The sequence below is a fragment of the Apteryx rowi genome, unplaced genomic scaffold, assembly GCF_003343035.1.
Source record: "Apteryx rowi isolate R43461 unplaced genomic scaffold, aptRow1 scaffold_4, whole genome shotgun sequence".
Classification (NCBI taxonomy): Eukaryota; Metazoa; Chordata; class Aves; order Apterygiformes; family Apterygidae; genus Apteryx; species Apteryx rowi.
In genome coordinates, this window is record NW_020450529.1 from 2991088 (window position 1) to 3016446 (window position 25359).

Here is a 25359-nt window from a genome sequence, read left to right on the forward strand (position 1 = left end):
ATACATTTTGCACGTGATCTGGCATTAATGAACTGATTCATAGCTCGCGCACCTAGACCTTGCCCTGTGTAGACGCTCCCCACGCCACCGAGGTCCGCACGAACCAGCCCCTGCTCCCCCAGCTGCTCGGCGAGTGAATTCGACTCTGCAGAGTTGGTGGGGTTCGGTTCTTTAGAAGATAAGATATTTTCCAAAATTGGGTCCTGATTTGAAGAAAAAGAAAGGAAATAGAGATTTTTTTATGCACTGAGTCGCACTGTGATGAGTTCTACCAAACAATCCTCAACGTTGTTTTTTTTAAGTCATATATATATAAAATTGCTGCCTCTTATATACCCCTGCTTTTACGTTCTCTCTGTGCCAAACACACTGATTCCCATTTAGGGACTGACTTTGGGGTGTTTGGGGCATCTGTTTTTGCTCAGAAGTCTCCTCTTCCATATCTAAGCATGCCATAAAGTCCTTCTGCACAGTCAGGCACTTCAGGACACGCTGCGATCACTGTGCAAGTGCAGAGCACAATCCAAATGGAAATGTAAAACAATTAAATATACATGACAAGGAGGTATTTAGATGAGTCTAGGTTTGTTAATGGTTCATTTCAGTCTTTGAACTGAATAAAATGTTTCTTTCATCTATTTTTAAGCAAGTGTTTATTTGTGAGTTTTAAAAGCCCTGCTCCATCTGTTCTTTGGGTGCTTTTCATTTTATGTTAAATCTAGCACCCACTGGATGCGTCTGTGAAAAGCGCGTATGCTCTTCATGCCACCAGAAATAAGGATTCACACAAACATATCAGCAAATGCATGGTCTATAACGGTAGTTAGAGAAGCAGTTATCTCCAGATCTCTCTTGAAAGCGGAGTCCTCTGCATCTAGGGACAGTTGATGCTACGTGGTGGTGGCCAACCAAAACCTACCTTCATCTCAGTTGCTGACCCCGTGCTAATTACAGGGACTCTCAGTACTCAAATGCAGCACAAAAAAATCAGACGAAAGCTGATCAGGATTGAATTTAGAGGGAACACATTTGAATCTTGCAGTCAGGAATGATGTGGGGGATATTGTGTTTCTGTGAGCTTGAGGGCAGCCTTGCAGTCTCCAAGCGAAAACACAGGGTTTCTTGTAAATATTTAAACAAGCAGCGCTGACCCACTCTGTGTTGTGCACTATGCTGCGTGAAGGTAAAGATTGTCAGCTATCTTCAAATATTTAAATATGTTGATTCTAAAAATGTAGCTAAAATGACTACTTCTGCCCTGGAGATACAGGTTTTTTAAATCTCAGTGTGACAATCTGATGACATGAACACCTATGTGTATTTCTGAGATGCTGGTTAACTTCATTAGTGTAAACTGCTTAGGTTAAAAATGTAACAGGATTCTCAGAGCTGACAAGGTGCTATCAGCAGAGAGCGGGGAATCACTAGCATACTTAAATATTTGTTTTCCTCCTCTTGTTTTTTTCATTCTTCTGAAGTTTGCTGTTCAGTGACAAAGGCCTAGCCTCTATTCTCTCCATGGTAGAGAATGATATTAAGCATGACTTTTTGGCTGGAATAGTGGATAAGGGTTGTTTTTATAGGTTATTTTGCAGAAATAGGAAGGCAGCTTCCTATATGCTTTTGCAGAGAATGGCCTCACTTCCGCCAGGACGGGCAGCAAGGCTCAAAACCCTGAGGGAAAACGCTGCCGTCGTTTCTTTCTCGTGCTGTTGGGTCTACGCCATAACACCAGTGCGCAGTCCTTGCCACGAGCTTGCCTTTTCTTTTACTCGTCTCCGCGAGGAAATCGGTGCTTTCTAATACAGTCGCAATAGGTTGTTCTGCATTTACTGCAGGGGCCTTCAGCGATGCAGAAGCGCCTTTGAGCCGGGGGGAAACCTGCGTGCCCGGATTTTCACACCTCTCCGGTATTGTCCACCGGGTAGCCGGATCAGTGGAAGATGCACTTTGCTCCTACTGCAGGAGCGCACAAAACAAAGACAGTAACGTGGAACACGTGAAGAAGAGAAAGAAAAGGTATTTTTTACGTTCAAGCCTCTTAACTCTTTAGGGTAATTAGGGTGGTTTTACCTCTAGCTGATAGATGAGCTGTTGGCCTGTGAACTTTGCTGAGGGTTTGATGGTCGCTCCCCCACCCGGGCTAGAGGCAGGCGTGGAGCAGCAGCTCTGCGCAGGCACTCGGGATGGTAACTGCACCCAGGATTGGTATTTCTTGCTCTTTCCAATGTCGCCACCTCCAGGCAGTTAGTGATTACGCTGGCTGTCTCTGGCAGGGAGGACTGGCGGGGAAAAACCTTGCCCCGTGAAACCTGGCGTGGGAGACGCACGCTTGCAGCTTGCCGGGGGTGCGCATCGATTAGCGCTGCCGTGTCGTTTTGTTCCGTGCTGAACGATCCGGCTTTTGCAATCGAGAGCTGTCGGGAGCTGAATGACTTACTGGAGCAAATTGGAAAGAGCAGGGCAATAAATTGCGAGGGAGTTCGCTTCATGGTTAACACTTGCGCGTGCCGCGAGAAACAGGATTGTGCGTGAGCTGCGCTCCCGTGCAGAGCGCAGTCGATTTGTTGACGACGTACCCTGCAGGACCCCAGCGTTGCACTCAGTATTTCTTAAAATAGATATCACTTAGCAGAGCTGGAAAGACATAATTTTTTTCCTTAAATGATGCACTGATGGGAAGTATTATGGAATTAGTAAGAAGTATACAGATGAGCTTTGTAGCAGTCTTCTTGCATTTAATTTCATGTATGCAACTAAACCATATAAAAACTGCAGTAGTTGGAAAAGGACATACCTGGTATGTACAACACTGTTTCCCTTCTGTAGTATGTATTCTGAAAAGCCAGTACGGTATTTTTTCATAAGTATAAATCCAGGAATTGTCAGAAAACAAGGTCAATACGTTCATGCAGGGCACTAGTAACCCCATATATAGAGCGAGTTCACCTCGCTGCGCAGGTCGCAGAACAGTTTTCACCGACCGTCATTAATGACACCGCGTCTCGGCCTGGCCGGGGCTCCGCTAGGTGGAACTGAAGTCCCCCAGCCGCCCAGTGTCCCCTTGCGCATGCCAGCGCCTGTAGCCAAACCTTGCTTGAAGGTGCCCGCTCCTGGGGCATCATCCGTGGTTGGAGCATCATCTCCGCCGGCAGCGCGCGGTGCCGGCTCCTCTGCCGCTTCCTCAGCCCGCGGCCAGCTTCCAGCCACCAGCCTCTCTGTGCCGCCCTGCAGGTTGGGGTCGGAGAGAGTAAGGTTTCAGAAGGCAACAGCCAGAGCAGTTGAACGTCTTGTGTCTGTGCTGGGCATTTGGGGCAGTTAGAAAAATCAGGGAAAATCAGCAAACATTCGCAGAGATATTTGATGGCACAAAGGAGCTTATGAAGTGTTTGGAATTACACTGCTGTTGGTTGGACTGGTAGTTATTAAAAGCTGTTATTAAAAACATGCTATATTGCAAAGATAAAAGCAGGTGGCTTTTGATACCATTTGTTAAAACATTTGGCGTGGTAGCCAGCTTTTACAAAACTTCTGCTTGGCAGCAAGCCAACCTAAATAAATAAGCTTCACAGCATCATTAAATTCGCAATACTGATGGGAGTGAAAGCTGAAGGAAGAAACACAAATGCTAGTTTTAATGGAGGGGACTTTCGAATGCAGTAGGTAGTATTTCAAGAATTATTTAGATCCCTGTAAAACCTTGTTATCCCAGTTTATTCTTCCTTAAATTACCGCTGTCTTTCTGGCCAGTGTACATGTGACAGCATTCACTGGTGTCACGTTCCAGCTCAAGGGCAATTTCTCCCTTACTTGGAGGGCACCCGCGAGTAGTTGAAAGGGATAATCCCACTTTTTTGTCAATTCTGAGGGGGAACGGGTGCTGCTGGAGTGGGGTTTAGTCTCGCCTAACTTATACCCTGTGACTGGACCTCTCTCTTTCAGGGATGCTTAGTACCGAGGTGGGGATTTGGAGGGGGTTGTGAAAACCATGAAATGTAAGGAAAAATTTGGGTCGACACTTGACAATTTTGCTGTTTTGTAAATTCTAGAAGAATTTGAATTGAATTCAACTTTTCACTTGAAAAAGTTTCTGATTTGTTATTTTTTCCCTTCTCCACATATTTTAAGACATAAAGGGGTGCTACTTCTTTTGCTTATTGCATTTTATAGTCTTTTTTTCTTCACTGTCCTTGAAGAGGAACCAGCATGTAGCAACGTCTCAAGATTTCATACTAGAAAATAATCCCCTAGTAACAATAGTCTTTCACTGAAGAAAAAATAATCCCGAAGATGTTAATAGCTTCAAATTCCGGTTATGTGAGGGCAGGCGCTTCTGGAAAGGCGCGATCGTTAAATGTATCGCGAGCTTGGCTCTGCCTTGCCAGGGCCCTGTGGAGCTCCGGGGTCCCAAAATACCAGAGCTGCGCGAGCGGTTTGGCCACGGCGCTGGCTGGGAAGGACCGTGCTTCCAGGAGGAGCAACCGGAGAAACCTAAGTGTGTGTTAAACCGAAAGGGCTACGACGCAGCTCAGTCCTGGGCCATTTTAGGCTAAGAAAGGACGGGAGAAGGCAAACGAGTAAGCCAGGCTGGCGAGGCGCGTTAGCCAGCAGTCGGAGCTGCTCAGATAAGCGAGGGACAACCTGCTGGGCTACTGGGATATTGACAGTAAACAACATCCCTTTTCCTGAGCAGCTCTCGTTTCTCCTCGGCCATTTACGGAGCGCGGCTGCTCGTGTGCCGAGCTCTGCCGGTGCGCGGCGCGGGGCCGCCCCGGCTGGCGGCTGCCTCGGGCTCCTGTCGGTGCTCCTCGCTCCTCATTCCGTGGGAATCCAGCATTTCCGCCTCCTTCCGCTGAGGTAAGCTTTACTGTTAACGGCACGCATTTTCCCCTCAGTTATGTGCAGTACAAATCCAGTCTGGGCTTTTTGTAATGTTCATTGGGCTCTGTGGACTATCGCGGAGTCATTCCAGTGTTCCCGAGAGAATTTGGATCCCTTCCTGTTATTTGTCTTTATTCCAGGGAACAAATACGCCGGCGTTTTCTGCAGATGCGCCCGCCTCCTCTACCAGCAACCCCCTGCAAAACATCGGAAAACATTTCTAAAAATGTCATGCTGGCTTTTCTGAGACGCCGGTGGTGACGTTTTGCCTGCGCGTTGCGCCAGCGCTGGCGTGCGCTGCGCGGAGGAGCGCTCCAGGGCATCCGCTGCCGGTGTTGCTAATCAGCGGAGGTGCGCGTGCAAAACAATTCCGGACGCAGGGCTCGGCTGCGCTTTGCAGCCGGGGCCAGCACAGCAGCGGGGATGTAGAAGCAAATGCAAGCGTCCCACGTGAGAGCTGACGGACCACAGTCTCCCTGAGATGTTCGCCGGCAGCGAGGCCGTGCCGTGGCGCTGGGGAAGGGACGAGCGTGCCGTTTGTCCCGATTTCCGCCCGTTTTTGAGCATCCCTGTGCCGGACGTGCTCCCCGCGCGGTGCTGGCGTGCCGCYTCTGCTCGTGCTGCGCGGCGGCTTCCACATCCCCGAGCGCGATGCGCAGCCCATGCGTGACGTGGTGGGTCAGAGGTGGCTTCCCGGGAGCTTCCTCGGGGGCTGCGGAGCAGAGGACGGCGGTGGTCCTGGGGACGCCCTCCCTGGCGCTGCTCCTGTCCCACCGCCTCTTGGCCGGCGCGATGGGGGCTTCAGGGGCCGGGTCGCTGGGGGCTTCCCCCCCTCCTGCGTGTCCCCCGGCAGCGCAGCCCGGCTTCTGCTGCTATTTCGGTCCTCTTTGGTGAGAGGGAAGTGCGGCTGAATCACGATGTTGGCTTTTTGGTCTATTTTTAACTGCGACTTTTTTGTTGTAACCTAGAATTCCTTCAGTTTGTCTTGCCGTGTACTAGCCCAAAAGCTGCAGCCCTAACCAGAGCCAAACTCCCCTGGAAATCCATGTGGGAATGTTCCTGAGTGCAGAATTAAGGGAAAACGGGAATTACAGAAATACGGGAATTTTCCTGAGTGCTGGACTTGAAGCCAGCAACACCTCTGTGACCAGGTACTCCTTCACCCTCCTCCTCCTCCTCCTCCTCCTCCTCTCAAGCAGGCAGTTACTGTCATTCTTGATCTTTCCTTGTCCAGGGAGTTCCTCAGAGTTGTCCTGCTCACTCTCCTCATGTGTTTTTTTTAGAAAACTTTAATCCCTCTTCTGGTGTCCCATGATGAATGTGATTTGATCACCTTATTTAAAGTACCCTTGGATAACATTTAAATATGTAACAGCGAGCCAGGCTGTGATAAACCTCTCACAACGAGTCAAGAGCAAGCTCATTTACAAAAGTACTTTGGTAGGAATTAAAATAAAATTTCCATTTTCCGCAGTTACGTTCCGATCCTAGTTGTCATTAACCTACTCAAAAACCCATTTGGTATTTCAAACTTTAGTAAATCATTGCATCTTCCAATTAGCTTTCATCCTCCAGACAACATAATGTGACTGATTTGATGCAGCTCCGTTGTTCAATAAACAGCCGAGCGATTCTTCATTTCTGAGTCACCCGGCGATGCAGTTGCATGAGGCYGCGCACGCCGTGATGGGCCAAAGGCAGCGTGCTGAGGAGCAGGTCACGTCCGCCCCGGCGAAGGCGCCGCGGGGCCGGTTCAGCCCGTAGCAGCTTCGCAGAGAAGTCGGAGAGCTGCTTGCTTTGGAGGTGGCCACGCGCACGTGTAGCGATCCAAGGTGAACCTAAGTGATAAAACCTCTGACGGGAGGACTAGCTAAGCGCTAGTATTTCTAACAGCAGAACTAAGACGTTGAATTACTTGGTGTTGGAGGCGGGTGAGAGGATGAGCGTCGAGGCCCAGGCTGATCCCGGTTTCTTCCCGGGTGTTCCTGCCGCTCTGCCGAAGGCAGGGTGAAGAAAAGGGCAGYGTATCTGAACAAAGATTTCCCCCCGTTGGTTCTTTCTTATTAAACCTGGCAGTTTTTATAAGGCTCCAAGCATATGAATGGATCTTCCCCGGGGCCGAGCGGGCTGCTGAGCGCTCCCCTCCGCGCGGCACCATCTCCCGCTTTCCGGAGAATAAGGCTGAACACACTTCTGGTTGTGGGTGGGTGCCGTCCGTTTTATGCCTAAGCACAAAACCGTGTCTGTGCTTGTAAAATAAGCAGCTATAATATTGCCCGAGTTGCGGGAAGGAAGTCATTTACGGAGGCAGTGCTGTAGCTGAGCACGAGCAGGCCGTGTTTGAAAAAACAGGGAGTTTGTTTAGCGGTAAATAATGAGTTTATTCTCTGGCGTTTCTCTCCAGCGTAAGTATTTGCAGACCCGTTAAAAGCTATGTTTAATCTCCGCTCCATCTGCAGTCTAATGCGCGTTACGCTGCTTGGGCGCAGAGAGCGCGTCTGCRACGGCGTTCGGGTGCTTTCTCGCCGTTTGCGGGTCCGACTGTCCCGGGCTGCTCCGAAGAGCCATTCCGGAGCCTGCAAAGGAAGAGACCTGCGAAATCGAAGCAGAGGGCGAAACGCCGTTACGTGTTTGTGTGTCCTGAACTTGCATGAGTGAAAACTTACCAGAACTAATAAYGACTTGAACGGTTTTATTTTTAAGGGACAGAAGCTCAGGCAGCGTTTCAGAAGGGGAATCATGAATTTGGGTGATTCTTTCTGCRTGAACGCTCAGAACCGTCTGAAAGCTGCACCTGCTGAGGCTGCTTCGAGTCCCGTCTCCGGTGGAGGTGCTCAGGCTCGCTAAGCTCTCCGGCAAACGCTGGCTCTGGTGGCTGATGATGTTCTGGAGTTGGGCGTCCTTGGCTACGCGGCGGGAAAGCAGCTCGGCGATGAGGAGGGCAGCGGGAGCAGGAGTACGGCAGGTGGGACGGAGCGCGGGTGCCGCGGGAACTTGCGTTCTTGCCCTTTTCCGTTTGTTTCGTCGGAAGAAAACAGGCCCCAGGTTTGATGTTTGAGCCGCTGGGGCTAACGCTGCCGGGGAGGTGCAGCGGACGTGCCGCGCGGTGTCAAAGGCACCAGCGGTCTCTAACGGCCCGTTAGTGATGCAGGGAGATGGACTGAAAACACCGCGCTTCGGCGGCTCTTCGGGAATCCACAGTTCATTTCCAGTCGTTAAAGTAATTACGTCGTGAGCTCTGAGCACGCCGTGCGGGCCTGGCCGCGGCCCAGGTGGCCCCAGCGAGCGGGGTGGGAGGTTCCCCGGGCGTTTAGGTGCCAAACTGGTCCGGGGGATTGGCGAAATCCCCGGGAAGCAGCGCCGAAGCAGCGCTCCGGTGCTTCAACGGCGTTGGGGCTCGGGGCCCCCGTCCTGCACGCGAACCCCCAGTCGTTTTAATGGGACTGCTCTTATAACGAAGTCATTTTCCTAAATAAGTGACTATAGCACTGAGCCAAAAGCAGTCACTGAGGATGAGGCATAACTCGCRGGATCAGGAGAAGTCGCTAGTTTTGTGGGAGCAAAGGAAAGCGGAAGGTGTGCGGCTCTGCGGGAACCCGCCCCGCGTCCCCTTGGCGAGGGGGAGAGGGCTTGCGGAGAGGTGAGCGCGCGGAGCGAGGCCCCTCTGTGCTGCCCAGYGGGTGGAAAGGATGAGAATTAGAGCGAGACCTGTAACGGTACCTCTCCTTCTGTAATATTTCTTCAGCTGGGTTTTTCTTGATCTGAAACTCTCATTTTCTTTTCAAGAAGCAAACAGCCACCCTCATAATTAAAAGGCAGGAGTTACAGAGTGATACACATGAGAAAATGCATCTATTTCCAAAGCGTCTAAAACGATACTTAAATCTTCGGCGTTWTTACGCACCTCTAACCCAGTTCTGAGCAACCGCACTACCAGCTTTGGAGCTGCCACCGCGGGTAAGTACGTGATTTAGTGCAGCCCTAAAACCCTTAGCAGAAAACACATCATGACTTACTGTAAAATTCATGGAGGATTAGGGAAAATATGAAGCCTACAGTTCTTTAGTTACTAGGGGCTTTTAAAGTAATCAATATTTTTCAGCCATATTAAAGCCTAAGATGAGGAAAGGTGACATTAATAGCCAACTCTTCTTTTTTTGGTATACTTATGTATTTTTAAAATGTGATCAGTGTTGATTTACTTATTACTGCTACTTTCAAGTGGAACTTGATTTCAGGAAAATGGTTACTTTTCTTTTCCATRCAAAAGAACTACCAGACACCCTAAAACTTTGGCGTGCCACCTGATTTCACCTCAGGGGGGTATTCATTTTTAGCAAACAGTATGATAATGCAGCAGAGACTGTTTTAAGAAAACATTAAATGGGATTAATTCTAAGAATTATTTACAATTACATGGTATTTTATACCCTCAAAGCATTGCATAGACATTAATGAAACTTAGCTGACATCATTCAGTCCTGAACCTATATTAATAATTTAATTTTGTTGATGGAATACATTATTTGCCTTTGAGTCTTTTAAAAAACTGCAGTCTTCTTATGCATGGACTTTAGGGTCAATCCTTTTTATTCAAGCAACTCAGGAATATGGCCAAACTACAAAATTTCAGATCCTTTGCAACAGTAGGGCAGYGTTTTTGAACCTACTTTCATCTGTTTCCGCTAATCATCTGCCGGTTTTCATCTGTGTTTCTCAAGCAGGAACGTGTTTAAAAATTCTGTGGCTATAAAGTGTTCGTGTCCGCACATCTAGCGCCTTATCTGTGAACAAGGCGAGCTTCTCATTTCCCTGCTTTTGCAGTCCCCGGGCCGCTTATTTGATTGATTGCAGCTCAGAGTTTCAGTAAGTCCAACCACCACAACAAAAGTATTACGGATATAGATATATCTCTTAAGCTGTGATCGCCTTGGCTCTTCCCCATAAAGAAAAGAAATCCTGTAGCACAGGTAYGTCAGACTGTACCTGCTGGTCCTCTCGCCAGTAAATGATGCCCTAATGCATTCATGGAAAATAACACTTTCTCTCCTTCTTTTCTCGCCTTTATGCAAGAGTTTGAGCATGCTGCGTAACCGTGAGGGTCCGATGCCGTCTGCAGCCTTGGCGAGAACGGGCTCCTCCAGGTTGTTGGTAAAGATGTTAAACAGGACAACGTTGCTGTTGCAAAGGAGGATTTGCCTAGCAGCTTCATCTGTTCGCAGCGGAACGTGGCTGTGTCAAAGCACTATAATAATTTAAATTAATGCCTCCGTTGAATGGCATCCTTTAGTTCCTTTGTAATTAACAAAAGCATAAACGTTGCCATCTAATCCATCTAATGGCTGTGAAACCCAGAGTCCTTGCTATAAATACGTTGCAGACAATACGCATCAGGGAGAACTACCATCGGGTCCGTTTAATGTAGCGGTTTTTTCTCTTCTTGTTTGAACATGACTTTTCAAACTATTGTTTCTAGTTAAATGCAGGGTTTATTTGCATGCAGTGATTGCTTAACTTCTCTGTGAGTGCCTTGCAAGGAAGAATGTATGTATTTAGCTGATTATGGAATGCAGAAATGCACTATTTTGTCTAGATTTAAATAATGTTGGGCTAGGCTTTTAGGGCTTTTAGCCTTGTTTCCAGCCCGTGTGTTTGTTCTGATGGGCTTTGGGACCCAGAATCCTGCAGCAGCTGCCAAGCTCCCGGATGCCTTAAGATCAGCAAAGACGTTTCATACGGGGGTTGCCCATTTTGGTGGGTCCTAGGCAGCTGGAGTGAGGTCCCTGCGTAACCATGGCCAGGTTTGAACATGGAAAAATTAAAAAAATTCCTTAAAAATACCCCTCAATCCGCTGCTCTTAGAGGCTATATTGAGAACTGTTGCAAAACTACCCTCAAAACTAAGATGCACTGAGCCATTTATGCTTAAACCGGTTATTTCAGAGGCTCGGCGGCAAACAGCTGTACAAACCGGCAGGCRCTTTCCTCCCTCGGGAAGCCGCCGTGCAGCAGGTAACCCCCGTTCCCGTGCGGCTGCCAGGGCTGGGCTGAGCTGGACACAGTCGGATGCGATCCACGCGCTCGGGGGAAACGCRGTTTCGGTGTTCGTAACTAAGCCTTCCTCAGCTCCTGGGAAATAGGACATTAAAAGAGAATTATTCCATTTTGCACTTTATAAACCGGCTAGTCTTTTTTCCATTTGATTATCAGACCCTAATAATTAAGTCAGTGAAAACATGTATAGTCAGGCCTCTTTTTATTTTAATTGCTGCTTATGTGGGGGAAAAACAAAATACCGCAAAGAAAATACGGCAAATGCTGCATTTAGCTGGCTTTCCACAGCGCTTCATCAGTACAGCTTTCTCTCCGTCTTTCCAAACAGCCTTTGGGCTCAACGCCCTGTTCTGCTTCTTGTCCCTTCCTATTGCAGGTGCTCCGGGGGGATTTTCGGTGGAAYGGCATTTCACCTGCACGGGCACCTGTGGAGTCTAACACACCTTTTGTGCTTTAGATTTGCTTTCCGTAATATGGAGTGGGTAAGGATACTTCAATATTTTTTAGAGAATAACTATGATTTTCTATCCTACTGTAATTTTCCAGAGCCATCAGTAAACTGTTTATGTGTCTGCGTTTGTAATACAAGATTAATTGGATCGCCAAACTTTCAGAAATTCAGGCAGACAAAATGAATYGGCCTTCATTTGAGCTTATTTAATTTTGTGTCCATGAAAGTGACACGTACAAAATACATTATTTTAGAAAAATCTTGGTTAAATAGCTTAAAAATCCGTGCCTAGCTGTATGATACATATTYGGATGATGCACATATAAACACTGTGAAAATCTACAACATGGGAGACCATCAACTGTTGTTGTATGAATGGCCAACGCGGTGTAATACCTTGGTGGGAATCTGCGTAAGTGCTCAGCCGTGGGAGGAAATTAGCGCTAAGTGGGACTTCAGTATTAGAACTTCTACTGCGATGAATTTTTCATGCTTGATGGATAGTGATATTAAACTAATAATGTTAATAACCTTGCTATTTACAGGTAATTATCCCTGTAAAGGACCTGCGATAGTTTGAAAACATCTGTTTCCTTCTGGAATCAGTGTACATCTGTCCTTAACCAAGGTGACAATTTGGTGTGATGACTCTGAGGACTGAACTGCTTTTTTTCCCTGCAGTTTATATAAAGCTCTAAAGTAGCAAYGCTGTATTCCCTGCAATTAGATAATATTTAAAACAGGATTACTGCGTCTCTGTGTATCACTGTGCACATTATTAGAATGTCTCTTTCCTTAACCTCKGTGCTTTATCTGATATTTTAAGCATTGAGCAAATCATAGGGTTGATGCGTGTAATGTTTTTAGAAGAATTGTTTTATTGTTTTGACTGTGAAATCCTTCGGTGGAGAAATCCTTTTCGTGACTACTTTGTGCCGCCAGTGCGGCATTGCCTCGGCGAGTCCCGCGGGTGGTGGAGTCCTCTCGACGTGGCGGACGCGCTCGTGAAGCAGGAATACTGCTCCCTAAGCGGTTTCAGACGGGAGAGGGGTTATCTGGCAGGGGTTTCCTTATCCATGCGGATGCCAGCAAGACTTTTTTCCCCTTCCAACAGGAGGAAGCCGGCGGCTGGGTGGATTTTAATCATGGCCAGGTTGGTGGCTGCCAGGCCRGTAGCTCGGTGTCTGTGAGGTGAACAGCTTTTTTTTTTATTTGCAGCATTTAATAAATCATCTAAAGGTCAAGAGTCACTTTTTATTTTGAAATATTGAGACCTGCTATTTTATTCTGCCTGGAACTAGCAGATTCGGGTGTATAACGAGCCAATTTATTGGCAGGGTAGAAATCAGCGGCACACCTACGTGGGGATTTTCCTGTTAGAATTAGACTGTACAGACTAGTTTTTAAACAGAAGTAGTCACAAACAGCGTGTTGTAGGAACACACAAAAAGATCCAAGTTAAAGGGAATAGGTCAGAGATCAAACTTTTCCCTTGTTTGCTCTGAATCCCCTAAAAACGGACCTCGCCGAGCGAGCGGCGCGGCACAGCTGACTCCTGGCGAGGAAGGGGAGCGTGCAGAAGTGCATGCTGGAGCACCACCTAGCGCYGCCGAGCCCGGCGTTTATTCACTCCATTTTTAAAATTAACTCCATTTTCCTCTTAATTCAAGCGAGTAGGTGGCGAAGGGGGGGGGGAGTGCGTTGGCTGCTGCTGCCTTCCGACAAGGGTTTTTCCTCTCTTTCAGTGCAGGGATCGCCGGGAGGAAGCACGGCCGCTGGCTCGGGCGCCCCGCACGCCGGCAGAGCTGCTCTTAGCGCCTCTGCTTTCGTCCTCTTACCGGCCGGTCCCGTAGTTCTTCCTCCTGAGGGTAGCTGGCGAGCGGGCGCCGGAGTCCATATCCTGCGAAAACGGGGTGGAAAGCACTGTGATTAAATGGTAAAGTGACTGCCTGGGACACTGTCCGTTTTGGTTACTGTCCCTTTTCTGTGTTTTTCTTCTAGAAAGCTGACCAGCGTCCTCTGACTCCAGCCTGCTAGGAGACGAACCGCTCGCAGTTCTGCGGTGAGCCGTCAATCCCAGCCACCAGCCGGAAGATGCCACCGGACAATGCACATCTGGGCATCGTCGAACCCCACGAGGGCTGGGAACACACCTGAAATTTGTTGTTATGTCGACGTCCTTGCAAACAGCGCTCCTAAAACGAAATGCAAAATTCATCGCAGCCGCCTATGTGTATCTTTATGGTAAACAGCTGCTAAACAGAAGAAAAAAAAAAAAGCCCTACATTGTATCACAGCGCTCTGACTTCATTTAAATTAGTGTAATTTGGACTGTTCACACGCAGGTTGGCATTGACCACATTAACTAACATCATTTGGGATGTACATATACACTTACTGGCCCTGACCAGATTTAGTAAAATAATTTGGGATTTAAACAGTTGCTTTTCAGTCTGCAGCCGGCTGCTGCTTGTTGCGGTTAATGGGAGCCGGGGTTGATACTGCGGCAGGAGTGCAAAACGGCTTGTAGTGATCCCAGGGGGGGCCTGGGGCGGATTAAAGGCTGAATCTCACTCCTAAAACTGGAGACTGCCTTTTGTGCTAGTAAATGTCGATATGTTAAATGGGATTTCTAGCAGGCTTAGGTTGAAAACCAAAAAATTAATCACGCCTTAGCAAACCTAACAGAACGAGCGTCCGGACGGTGAGGTGTCGCGTACCAGAAGTCCCTGATCTTAGGGAAAACCTTCACTGAGCCCTGTGGGAAGGGCTGGTGGGCAGAAATATCTGTGTTTCGTGGTCAGAGGCTGAACTGGAGCTTATGTCCGACCTGGGGTTTGGGCAAATAAGGAAAAAAACAACAAATGAAAATATACTAGCATAAATCAAAAGAGGCCAAAAATATTTAGCGTAATGATTTTTTTTTTAATCAAACCCCAGGATCTGGAGAAGAAACGGCTCATAATTTTTTGGTACTTCAGTCTGGACTGCGATCCAGCACGACGGCCCAGACGTGAAGAGAGACCCTTGCACGGAGGAGCCCCAAACTGCGCCAGTCGGTAAATCGAAACGAGCAGCTAACTCTTAATTTGATACACCTGTGCTATTTCTTTGTAAAATAAGTTTCTTTAAAAAAAAAAAAAGAGAGGGAGAGAGAGTCATGCTCTAAAAAATGACACCGGCCGCCGCCTTCGCACCGCATAGGTAATAAATATGATAAAACGCGCTGGAGCCGCAGCGAGGGGGAAGGTGCCCCGGCGGGGCTCGAACCCGGGGCGAGACGGGAACCTAAGGCGGGGCTCGAACCCGGGAAGGGAGCCGGCGGCGGGACTCGAACCCGGGTCTCCCCGATCGGCGCCGCTAGAGGCCGCTGGTGCTGCGGCGGCGGCGGCGGCGTCTCGGGCTCCTCCTCCTCCTCCCCGCGTCCGTCCGTCCTTCCCTCGCTCCCTCCTTCCCGCGGCGGCGGCGCTTCCCAGGCTGCTCCGCGGGTAAACAGCGATGGCCGCCGAGGAGGGAGGCGGCGAGCCCCGCAACGACATGGGGAACCACCTGCAGCTGGTGCCCGGTAATGGCGGCCGCCCGCCCGCCTGCGCCCGGGCCGTGACGGGGCGGTGGAGGCGCCGCCGGGGCGGGCAGCGGCGCCGGGGCGGGCAGGGCAGGGCAAGGCGGCGGCGGCGGCGGCAGGCCGGAGCCGCGGGCTGGGCCGGGCCGGTGCCAGAACGGCCCGCGGGTGCGGAGCGGCTTGCGCTGAGCCGGAGGAAGCGGCATTTCCGAGCGAGGGAGGCGCGGTGGGGTGGTGGTGTGGGGGGAACGGGACGGGACGATACGGAGCGAAACGCGGCGGCGGGTCCCGCTTGGGGCCCCACGGCCGGGCCGCGCTGCGGCTGCCGGCGGGATCGCGGCGCCCCGGAGAGCGGCGCGGGCGTCCCGCCAAGGCACCCCGCTCCGGGCACCCGCGGTCACGCTGGTCTCCAGGCCTAAAAAAACCCCAAAACTAAAAATATCTACGGTTGAGAGTGGAAAAGATGCGGGTTGGGGGGGGGTTGTTTTTTTTTTGCCTTCCCTGCCGTGTTCCCGTAGCGCGGCTGTGCAGCGGAGGGAAGGCGGCGGCGGCGGCGGCGCTTCCTCCACGCTCGCGCGGCGCCGCTGCAGTGAAATGAGTCATCGCTGCCGTCGGGCTCCCGGCTCGGCCCCGGCGCCGCGCAGCAGCCGGTACCGCGCTCTGCGGGGCTGTTAGAGACGCCGGCGGTTGAACGCGCTAGTGATTAAAACTTAATGAGGGCGCGCGTACAGCGCGGTGCTATTTCTGTTGGCAGGGAGCTTTCTTCCTTCTCTGCTGCCCAGGAACCACGCCAAAAGTTCCTGTTCTTCCCCCCCACCAAGCTAAGCAAAATGCTGGCTATTTTTTTTTACCTTTTAAACGTTTTGTGGTCATTTATACTTAAGATTCCTACCTCAATATAATGGAAGAAAAGCTTCATACATAAATGGAGTATTTTTTACGATAACTAGGAAGACGACGCCACGGTGCTTTGAGTTATGTAATTAGGCAGAACACCAAAGAGAGTCCCCAAACTTTTTCTCTGTTATGCTGAATCATTTCGTGTTGAGAAAACCGCGGTTTGGGATGGATCCATAACATCAGCAGGTCATGCCGTTCCTCCTGCAGAGAAGGTTCTGTAAACTAGGCAATATTTAAAAAAAAAAAAAAAAGCGAGGTCAAAGAAATACATCAGCTAAGCACTTTGTGAAGAATGCCTTCGACAGCTGTGTCTGAGTGCGGAGGGGCATACGAGGTTTTCCAGAAACGGYGCGCGATGTCGCCTCCGTTGTTCTCCTATCCCCCCACTCGCAAAAGCGATATCTCGGCAGGAGAGGGCGGAGGTCCTCCCGTTCCTGAGGCAGGACTCCTTTTCAAGCGTCTTTCTCTTGTGCGCCTTGCTCRCAGTGCGTCTCGCACAATACAGTGACTCTACCCTGTAATTTTCAAAGCTGGGYTGCGCATTAAGAAAATGTTAATCGTAAAGGCAGGCAGCTAGATAGACTGTTGCGAAGACGGTTTTCTGCCCGTGTTGTATTGTACTCATTTTCAAGTTCTAAATGATGGTTTTCAGCACCATCGCAATTGCCCATTACTCAGCAGTTGTTGGTGTAAGAAAACCCCAGACTTGATTTGCAAAGTTTATAGTAACGTCTATTCTGGACGTGGGCATGGTGGGTAAATGCTGGTTATGGTTATGGTTCTGGTGTAAAGAAATAGGATCAGGTAATGCAATTAAAGATGTGTGATAATCACATTGTTTTGAGTATGTATTTACTTTATAAAGTAATGCATAGAACGGTCAGTGAAGCCAACATTTTAGAAAGATRCATTCTTTTGATTTTTTTCTTGACTTTTTTGGGGGGTTTTAAATAAATACCACCATATGAAATTTGATAATTTTTTAAATAGAGTAGCTGTTCAGTGCTCTGTATAAATTATTGAAATACATTTTATACAGGTAAATGCACTGCTTATGTGTTTCCAAAATAAAAGATACTGATAATCTAACTATCCTCTTGTCTGAAAGTATTTTTTTAGGAATAGCACCTAGGATTGAGCAATGAGAAGACAGCTGTAATTTTTAAGTATTATTTCGTATCTGGAGTCCTTTGCAGAGTCGTGTTGCTTCCTTTCGTGGAGGTTGCCTTTGTTGGGTTTGGGGTTTTGAGTGTTTCCTATACACACAGGAGAGGTTAGCAACAACAAAATTGTCTAGAAATACCAGCAAGAGGCTATGTGTGAACACAGRGCTTTTCTCGATGTCTTGATCTTTGCTCGTTGATTTCTACACAATATTTGCTATGTGTTTATTAGCAGAGAGCGAGGAAGAGGATGACAATGAAATGGAAGTTGAAGATCAAGATAGTAAAGAAGCGGAAAAGCCAAACGTCATTAATTTTGACACCAGCTTGCCAACATCACATGTGGTATGTTCTTTTTCTATRTATATTCCGCTAAATATGTTTTGAAGAGGTTTTGATTGAGCTGTATATAAACATACACCACTTGGTTTTAATAAAGCTGCTGAATAAATGCAGTGATATGCCTGCTGTTTCTAAGATAAGTAGATCTTGCTGGAAAYGTAGTAGGAGTTATTCCTCTGTAGTAGTAATGGAATAGGAGCAAATCATACCTGTATGTACTAAACTGGTGTTAAAAAATGGGTATTTCTTAATCTGCAAGTATTCTGATTGTTGAACTCCATTGCTCATTTATACTGAACGAGGTATTTTTGCTGAGAACCGTTCGCAGGGGTATCCTTGGATGGTTCAAGGACCATAAGTGTCTGCCCACTTCTGTACTGTTGCACATGATCCCTCCAGAAYGTTTCAGGTACAATAAGAGGGGAGCAGAGCTAAGGGCTTTACTGCTGTAACGTGTCACACAGACCTTTGGGTAGAAATAAGCAGTGTTCGGGGTTATCTTTGCTAATTCAACTGGAGTCCAAACAGAGTCTTCCACGGAGCGCGTCCTGTGGTCTGGAATAAGCAGATAACACATGACTGTGAACGTGTTATCTTTTGAAGATATACACTCCATAAAGAATATTCAGTGTACCAGATTCACTTTTTAGAATCGTTGTCCTCTTATGATTGTTTTTGTACGATTCTATTGTAAAATCCTTAAAGCAATGACTTAGTTTTATTTTATCTTTATAAAACAAAAACCTCCCATACGGGTGTTATTTCTTTAATTTTCGTTTTCAGTATTTAGGTTCCGATATGGAAGAATTTCATGGGAGAACAGTGCAYGATGACGACAGCTGTCAGGTGATTCCAGTGTTGCCTCACGTGATGGTGATGTTGATTCCTGGACAGACGTTGCCTCTTCAGCTTTTTCGCCCTCAAGAGGTTAGCATGGTGCGGAATTTAATTCAGAAAGACAGAACATTTGCTGTTCTTGCATACAGGTAAAATACACGAGTGGATTTACTGATGGTATGGAGCATGTATTTTTAGTGCTGATTTCTTTGGACACTAAATCAAAAGCAGTTAATTGCATTGGTTTTGTGGTATATAACAAAAGTTGCGGTTTGAAACTGTTAGACAAACTTTGTCTTCCAACGCACAGGGAAAAGGATGGTGGGTAGCTGCATGACAGCATCACAAAAGCCATTGCTTTTGTGTAGAGAAACAGTAAGTGTTGATTTGCTTTCCTTGTTTGAGCATTCTCTTGATTTCAGTAACTGAATGCACTGCTCTGTTTTGTTAAAAGAAAAAGCCTTGACTTGAAATGTAAAAAATGAGATTCTTGCTCTGAGAACTTTATTGTCTTAAAGGTGTACGTTGCTTGTTTTGTGTATAAATTAACAAGCATAGATAAATGTTTAACAGTAGGGTTGAGAGAAATGAGCTGACAGAACTGCAGAAAAGATAAAGGGTAATCTGTGCCAAAAGAGGCTGGGAATGTTCCTCCCTCCTACCCCAATTTACCACAGTTATGTGGGAGATGGGAGCAGCTGGTTTTAGAAAGTCAGTCTAAAGAATTCTAGTACTTTCAGTGTCTGCATTTCAAATGCAGACACACTGGTGATCCCTGTGTTCCCAGAATCTCACCTCTACAAACTAAAATAAAACCAAATCATCAGAAAAAAAAAAAAACTTACTTGTAAAATGAAAAATTAATGGTTGCAGTCAGTTTGAAGGTATTTTACCAAATTTACCTGTTCAAACGGACTAAACGTGGACAGTCAGTGTAGGTAGAAGAACTAGTGAAATCTGAATGAACAGTGTTATTTGGAGGATAGGTAACCTTTTTTATTCTATTGCTTTTAGTAATGCACGTGAAAGGGAAGCACATTTTGGAACAACAGCAGAAATATATGCGTACCGAGAAGAGCAGGAATTTGGAATTGAAACTGTCAAAGTGAAAGCAATAGGAAGACAGAGGTTCAAGGTGCTTGAAATAAGAACCCAGTCAGATGGGTAAGAAAATAATGAATTTAATTTTGCATGTTGCAAATCTTGTTCCTATCAGCATTTTGTATCATAGACTGGTAAAATGCATAATGCTTAGTTTCCTTCTGAAAACTGCTTTTTTTTTTTCACCGAAACATTTACATTTTACTCCTAGTGAATCTACCCCTTCAGTTGCACAAATGGTTGATTAGCGTAGATACTAATTATACAGTCGACCCGCAGCTCCTCTGGTTATTAGGATTTCTGACATTTCCTTTTGTAAGACTCATGTTTTAGTTGTTAATAACTCTTCTCTAAAATATTCTAAAGAATGTCTTCGAACACTTTGATTTGATGTGTGTGAGAAAACATTTGTCAGAATGAATTTGTTTCTGAAAATTAAGGCAGGAGAAAGATGTTGATTTGCCTGCGTTAAAAATTCCGAAGTTTTTGTTCAGAATCTCTCGCATCCCGCTTTCAACCGGGATGTGAAATGGGAGGATGCTCCTTTATGAAGTGTGTGCCTTCAGCTGTCTTTGTGAGAAGCCTCCCTGGTGCTGACCAGATTCTGGGCCTCTGAAAACCTGCAGCCTGCATTTCTCTCTAGAGATGTCTGCCCTGGGCATGCACCGCTTCAGCTGAGCGTGGCTTGATGTGCAACTGCAGCTCTGCACTGCTGCAGGCAAGGGGCAGACGCTGGAACTGTGAGCGATAAGCTTGTCCTTTTTTGTACTTCGAGTGATCTTTATCTCCTGAGCCTCAGCAGCATGCAGAAGGACTCGGCTGCATGATTCAAGTACAGAGAGGACAGTAACAGGGCCCGGAGGGGTGGTGTTTTTCATGGGAAGCACTGGGAAAGTGGAGAACTGGAGACTGGTAACCTTGGCAGAGAAACAAGTTGCTTCTCTTCCTCATTTTTTTTCTTCTTGAAATGTTTGGGTTTTTTTGAGAGAGAGAAAGAGAGAAAGAAAAAGAAAGAACCTGAACTGGAACAGAAATTGAAAGCAGCACATACTAAATGTTGTTCAGGCTATTAAAGGCAGCTATGCCTGCAGTGATAAAGAGGGTTAACTCCAAGATCCTTTTCAGTCGGATGCTCCCTGACTGGTGGCTGCACTAACATCCACAGACAACAAGAGCAGGCCGGCTTCAGTGTGGTAGCTCTGCTGAATGTGAGGCATCCAGAGCTCACCTGCTGTTTAGTCTTCCTTTTCCTGCCCTGCACTTCTAATCCGTCTGCATACTGGTGAGGAGCACAGCAGCAACTGCATAATTCATGGTTCCGTTCTTCCAGCTGTTCTGTGCTGTGTTGCCTCTCCGTTCTCTAGTGCCAGGCAGGAAAAAATCTGGAAGGGAGGAAAAACAGACTGTGCATTGGTATCTAGGTGGACTTTGTTTTGCAAGGAGCAAACAACTTGAAATAAATCAAGACCTCCATAGACGGATAAGTGTAAGATGAGCATGGTGTTCATGTTGAATGTGAACAGACTAGGAGGACAAATTGTGTCAATATTTGCCCTTTTAAGGGTTTAAATCTTTAATATTATGTGGCAAGGATTTTTGTCTATGAAGCAGACAGCTTCATATACATAAATTTGCGTTTGTCTCTCCAGCTAATAGACTTCCCCCAATAACCTTTGAACCAGCCACGTTTGACAAAACAAGAAAGATCTCAAAGATGATTAAGCTTCTACAGGACTCATGAAAGCTGACGACTGGGTCCATGAAGGAGATTAAATTAGTCTTGCTGCTGTTGGAAAGACCTGCTCTGGACTTGGCTAGTACTCTGGTGTGCCGCTAGCTGGTCAGGATATGCGTGGGTTGACTGGCCAGCACGAGCTTGTAGCTCCGAGTCAGACACAGCATGTTCTGCTATCGCCAGCCAGTAGCGAGGAGACACAGAAGGGGATGATGCTACTGCAGGAATGCTTAGGGGAAGAGGAGAGATTATAAGGGGTGGAAGGCAAGGGCAGAGAGGGTAGGAAGAGTCAAAAGATGGAAGATTAGCTGAAAGAAGCTAATCTTCACTAGTTCCGTTGCATGTTTTATTTGGCTCTTTCTGTGGTCTCCTGCATCGTTGTCATTTCCACGTTTTACAGATTTTTAAGTTGGTGGTATTTCCTAAAGCCATCATCATTTTTGTTTGCATGTTTTTTAGGATTTTGCTACTTGAACTCCTCTAATTACCCCCCTGTGGTCTAGACTGCAAATCAGTTAAAACTCCATTGTTAAAGACAGGGTTTTCTATTGGCTGGCTCAGTTGGCTTCCTTTTCGTGTTAGTTCCTGAGATCTTTTACCACAAATAATAAATTCTGGGTTTTTTTAACCATTGTCACAGTTTAACACATGCTTACCTTCAGCAAGTCTTACCTCTTCCGTTCTGACCCAGCTCTTACTGTTCACTGATACTTTGCTGATAGACAGCTGCGACTTCTCCTGTTACTGGCTGGCATTTCTTTTCATGTGCTTTTTAAGTGAATGAGACCTTTAACAGTTAAGAATACATATTATCTTCTGTCACTGTTGTGTTCTTGACACCCTGTTCCACACCACACGCTGCATCGTGACCCTCTGTCGATCAGAGATGCCGGCTCTGCACATGCCTTTTGTGCACACGTGTGCAGTTCTTAGCACAACTGGCAGAGGCTTTTGTAATCTGTTCTGCAAGGCACGTAGCATCTTACTCCAAATCTGTGAGTCTAAAGATTAATCATCATCTTTATCCTGCTATCATTCAGTATAGTGACTTTGCTGTAGAAAGAGGCCTGGGAACAGTCTGAGCTCAGCGTTTTCTCATGTTTTTACAACATGCAGCTAAAGAAATGCAGGTACTCTTCATTTCTTCTAACCTTGTGGTTACATGTAACATTCTGAATTTTACGGTTTAGAAAAACTGTTGTTTGAACACAAGATGGCAGTGCTTGGACAACTACAGTAGCAATGGCGTTGTTTTTGAGAATTCAATATTTAGAAACAGTTGAGATGTACAGTGATTCATTGTGCTGTTAAAGCATTTTATGATGATGGTTTTGCATCTACTGACCAGGAGAGGTCACTTATACAGCATGTTTACAAGTTTCATTCACAAGTATGGATTTTTAAATGTATGAAATAAGGGAGGTGGGATTAAGTTTCTAATCAAGGCAAACTCTAAATTTTTTGGAATGAGTTAAACAGTATCTTCAGCTTTCAAATATTAGACCTATTGTGGGCCTTAAGGTCTTATGATAGTGTAGTTTCCAATAGGTTTAATGTGACTGTGTGTTTGGGGAAATGTTCCTTCTAGAAATGTATTTTCTACATTTGGAAAATAAACAGCCATTTGCGGTCTATTCCAGTAGTAGTGCTGGATGAAACTTTGCCAGTTCGACTTTCAAGCCATAATTAGCTATAAAACAACAACAAAAAAAGCATTTAAGTCACATGAAGTAATAATCACAGACCAAAATATTTTATTTTCATTTTCTTTATGACATAGTTATTCTGCCAAACATGTACTTTTCAGTAAATCTGAAAAGATTGCTTCTCGTGTGAGTGATCTTGTGTGGTTGTGTGGAAACTGGTTTCAGTATCTGTATGTGTATGCCTGGGATTGGGAAGCTCCTGTCAGCAGCACCTTCAAATCCACATGGATGCTCTGTGCTTTTGTACCCACTTGTTTTACAGAACCGACTGTCCTAGTAGTGATTAGTCAACTTGAATCTCTTCAGTACTGTCAATATGCTTTGGAGACGTGAGCAGATGTTCTTCAGTTTGTCCTGAGGAAATGATCCTCTCTGCAGGTTATTAGACATTCTCCAGACTCCTGTGCTAACGAACTGACTTTCTATGAGTGACGTGTTTTAGGAGCCTGGTAGTGTGGCAGTTTGCTTCCACTTTTGTCCCTACATCGCAGGTGACATTAAAAATAAGTTTATGTTCTCTCTGTAGAAAGAAAACATTACTATTAAGATCCTGATTCTAATTTTCTTGGKTTTTTTGCTAGTTGCTTTGAATACAGGCATCGCCAGTCTAAAAGACGTTTCGATAAAGAAGGAAAGCTATCAAGCTTCTCAGCGAGAAAAAGTTTGTCGTTATTCTTGGTGTTTCTAATTACCATGTGCTTATGGCAAAATGCAAATTTATTATTTATAGTAAGTTAACATAGTTCACTGATAAAATTGCTTTCTGCTCTCTTGAGGCAATTTATGGTTCCCGTCAATGAGGGCAGCTGTTCTGAAGCCCTGTTCTCAGGGCCGTGTTAACTGATAGTATTTCGTGGTCTGACTCTAGGTTTTTGATTGTTTATTTTAACTTTCTAGTGGAGATGCAGATTCTTTTGTAATGTTTTTAAATCCAACAGATAATAGGTTTATCTTTCTTGGCTGCCTTACAAGTAGTCCACAGACACTCAGAAGTACAGAGAGCACATACTGAAAGACATAGGCCCTGGTAGTCATCATAGTAGCAACCAAGAAGATCATCCTACTCTGGCAGTCAAGGCAAGTGGCACAGGAGGATTCGCTTTCTGAGCGCAGTGGCTTTTTATCAAAAGACAAATTACTCCCTCCTAGGTCTCCTAGGCAACTTTTTCTTCTTTGGGTATCTATAGTCTTGTAACTAAGAAAATAATACAGTAAGCTTGCCAAAGATATGGCATCTCCCCTGACGTTTTTATCAGCAGTGTTCTTGGAAGACATCAGAGAACATGGGCGAATGGAGAGAACAGATCTCCCTCTCTTCACAGACCTGTGATGGACAGTGACTTCTCCCACTTTCCTTCCCTACCCCATCTTCATTTCCCATTTTTCAGTTTCTTAAGAGCTGGTGGAGATAACCTTCTTACCAGTATGTTATTATGCAATGTTTTATGAATAGGTACTGGAAACCTCCTTTTTCCTAAAAAAGAAAGCTGTATAAATGCCTATCTTGGATTTTAGATGTTTAAATGCTTTCGGTGTGCTATTTGAGATGCAAAATGGGTAGTCTGTCCTCTGCACTGTCTCCCTCCTTTTTCCTTTTCTCACCTTCAGTAGGGGAGACTTATTTGCCCCTTTCTACTTACATCTTTATCCAAAAAAAAAATTTTTTATATATATATATGCACACTTTTTTTTAACGTCTGGTGTAGAAAAGTTGTCACAATGTTGCCATTTGGCTTCCCAGTGATGCTGAGAATATTTTAGAGCTGTCTTACCAGTGTTGTAACCCATCTGTCATCAAGATTTGCAAATATTTTTGTAACTAGGAGATTGTTAAATGAAAGAGAAGTCTTGAAATTACACTTTGGTTACAAAATAAATTAGGAAAGGGATTAGCATCTAACTAGACTTTTTAGAGCAAAATTGGAATCCGTAGCAGCAAAAGTATACCTGTCTCTTGAAAGACCTAAAATAAGGACCGGTCGTATCAACCAGCGATAGCCAAGACGTTGAACATGAGATTGTGTATTTTTGTGACACGGTCAGCCAGGCTCCAGGTTCACAGTCTGCAGGTGTGACTGAGAACAGCTAATCTGTAATCAAACACAGTCTAGAGGTATCCCTTAAAATGTATTTATGCCTCTTCACTAATAGAAAAATACAGAGGTGGTGTAAGTACGAATTTCCTTTCCGCTTCTGGTGTTGGTAGTCCCGGAAGCATAGTCACATACTTGAGAATTCTGTAGGGGTGGATGTGGGATTCAAAGTACTCAAATTCAGCTAGAATTTTTGCTCAGTATGAGCATTCTGGTAGTGTTCAGAACATAGAAACACTTCCCAGCATTTCTTGAGAGCAAGCTTATGCAAGTAACGTTAGGCAAAATGACTAGAGCACTGCATAAATTAACAGAGATGTGTGTATTATGCATGGAAACAAGACGACTGGAATTGAGATCGTCAAAATGGCTGATCGTTTACCTGAATATGTCAGTTTTTCCAGGGCTTATGGATGAGTGCTCCAAGTCTCGGTGATAAAGTCAATGTTTGAGTGGACTTACCCATTTGTGAACCTGTTCTCATCCAGCAGAAGTAAGAAACGCTTGAAATTTTCCTCCAGGGGAAACCAAAAC

General features: G+C 46.1%; 1 protein-coding gene and 1 long non-coding RNA gene across 9 annotated transcripts in view; both read left to right on the forward strand.

Annotated features, from left to right (window-relative positions):
- Positions 1 to 14810: 14810 nt before the first annotated feature.
- Positions 14811 to 25359, forward strand: part of CRBN (cereblon) — a 28093-nt gene continuing 17544 nt past the window's right edge. For 6 of the 8 annotated variants that reach the window (XR_003254987.1, XR_003254990.1, XR_003254989.1 and 3 more), the window contains exons 1-4: positions 14812 to 14951; positions 17244 to 17356; positions 18137 to 18339; positions 19205 to 19354. Coding sequence is in view for 3 of the 8 variants with exons in the window: in XM_026074763.1 (XP_025930548.1) it covers positions 14885 to 14951; positions 17244 to 17356; positions 18137 to 18339; positions 19205 to 19354 (533 nt within the window). In the remaining 5 variants the exon portion in view is untranslated. Of the gene's footprint in view, positions 14952 to 17243; positions 17357 to 18136; positions 18340 to 19204; positions 19355 to 25359 lie in introns of all 8 variants that reach the window. The other 2 variants (XM_026074764.1, XM_026074765.1) reach the window with 2 other exon arrangements.
- LOC112970416 lies at positions 21910 to 24846 on the forward strand. Its single transcript, XR_003254994.1, has 3 exons — positions 21910 to 22156; positions 22995 to 23223; positions 23671 to 24846. It is a non-coding gene; the product is annotated as an uncharacterized LOC112970416 (long non-coding RNA).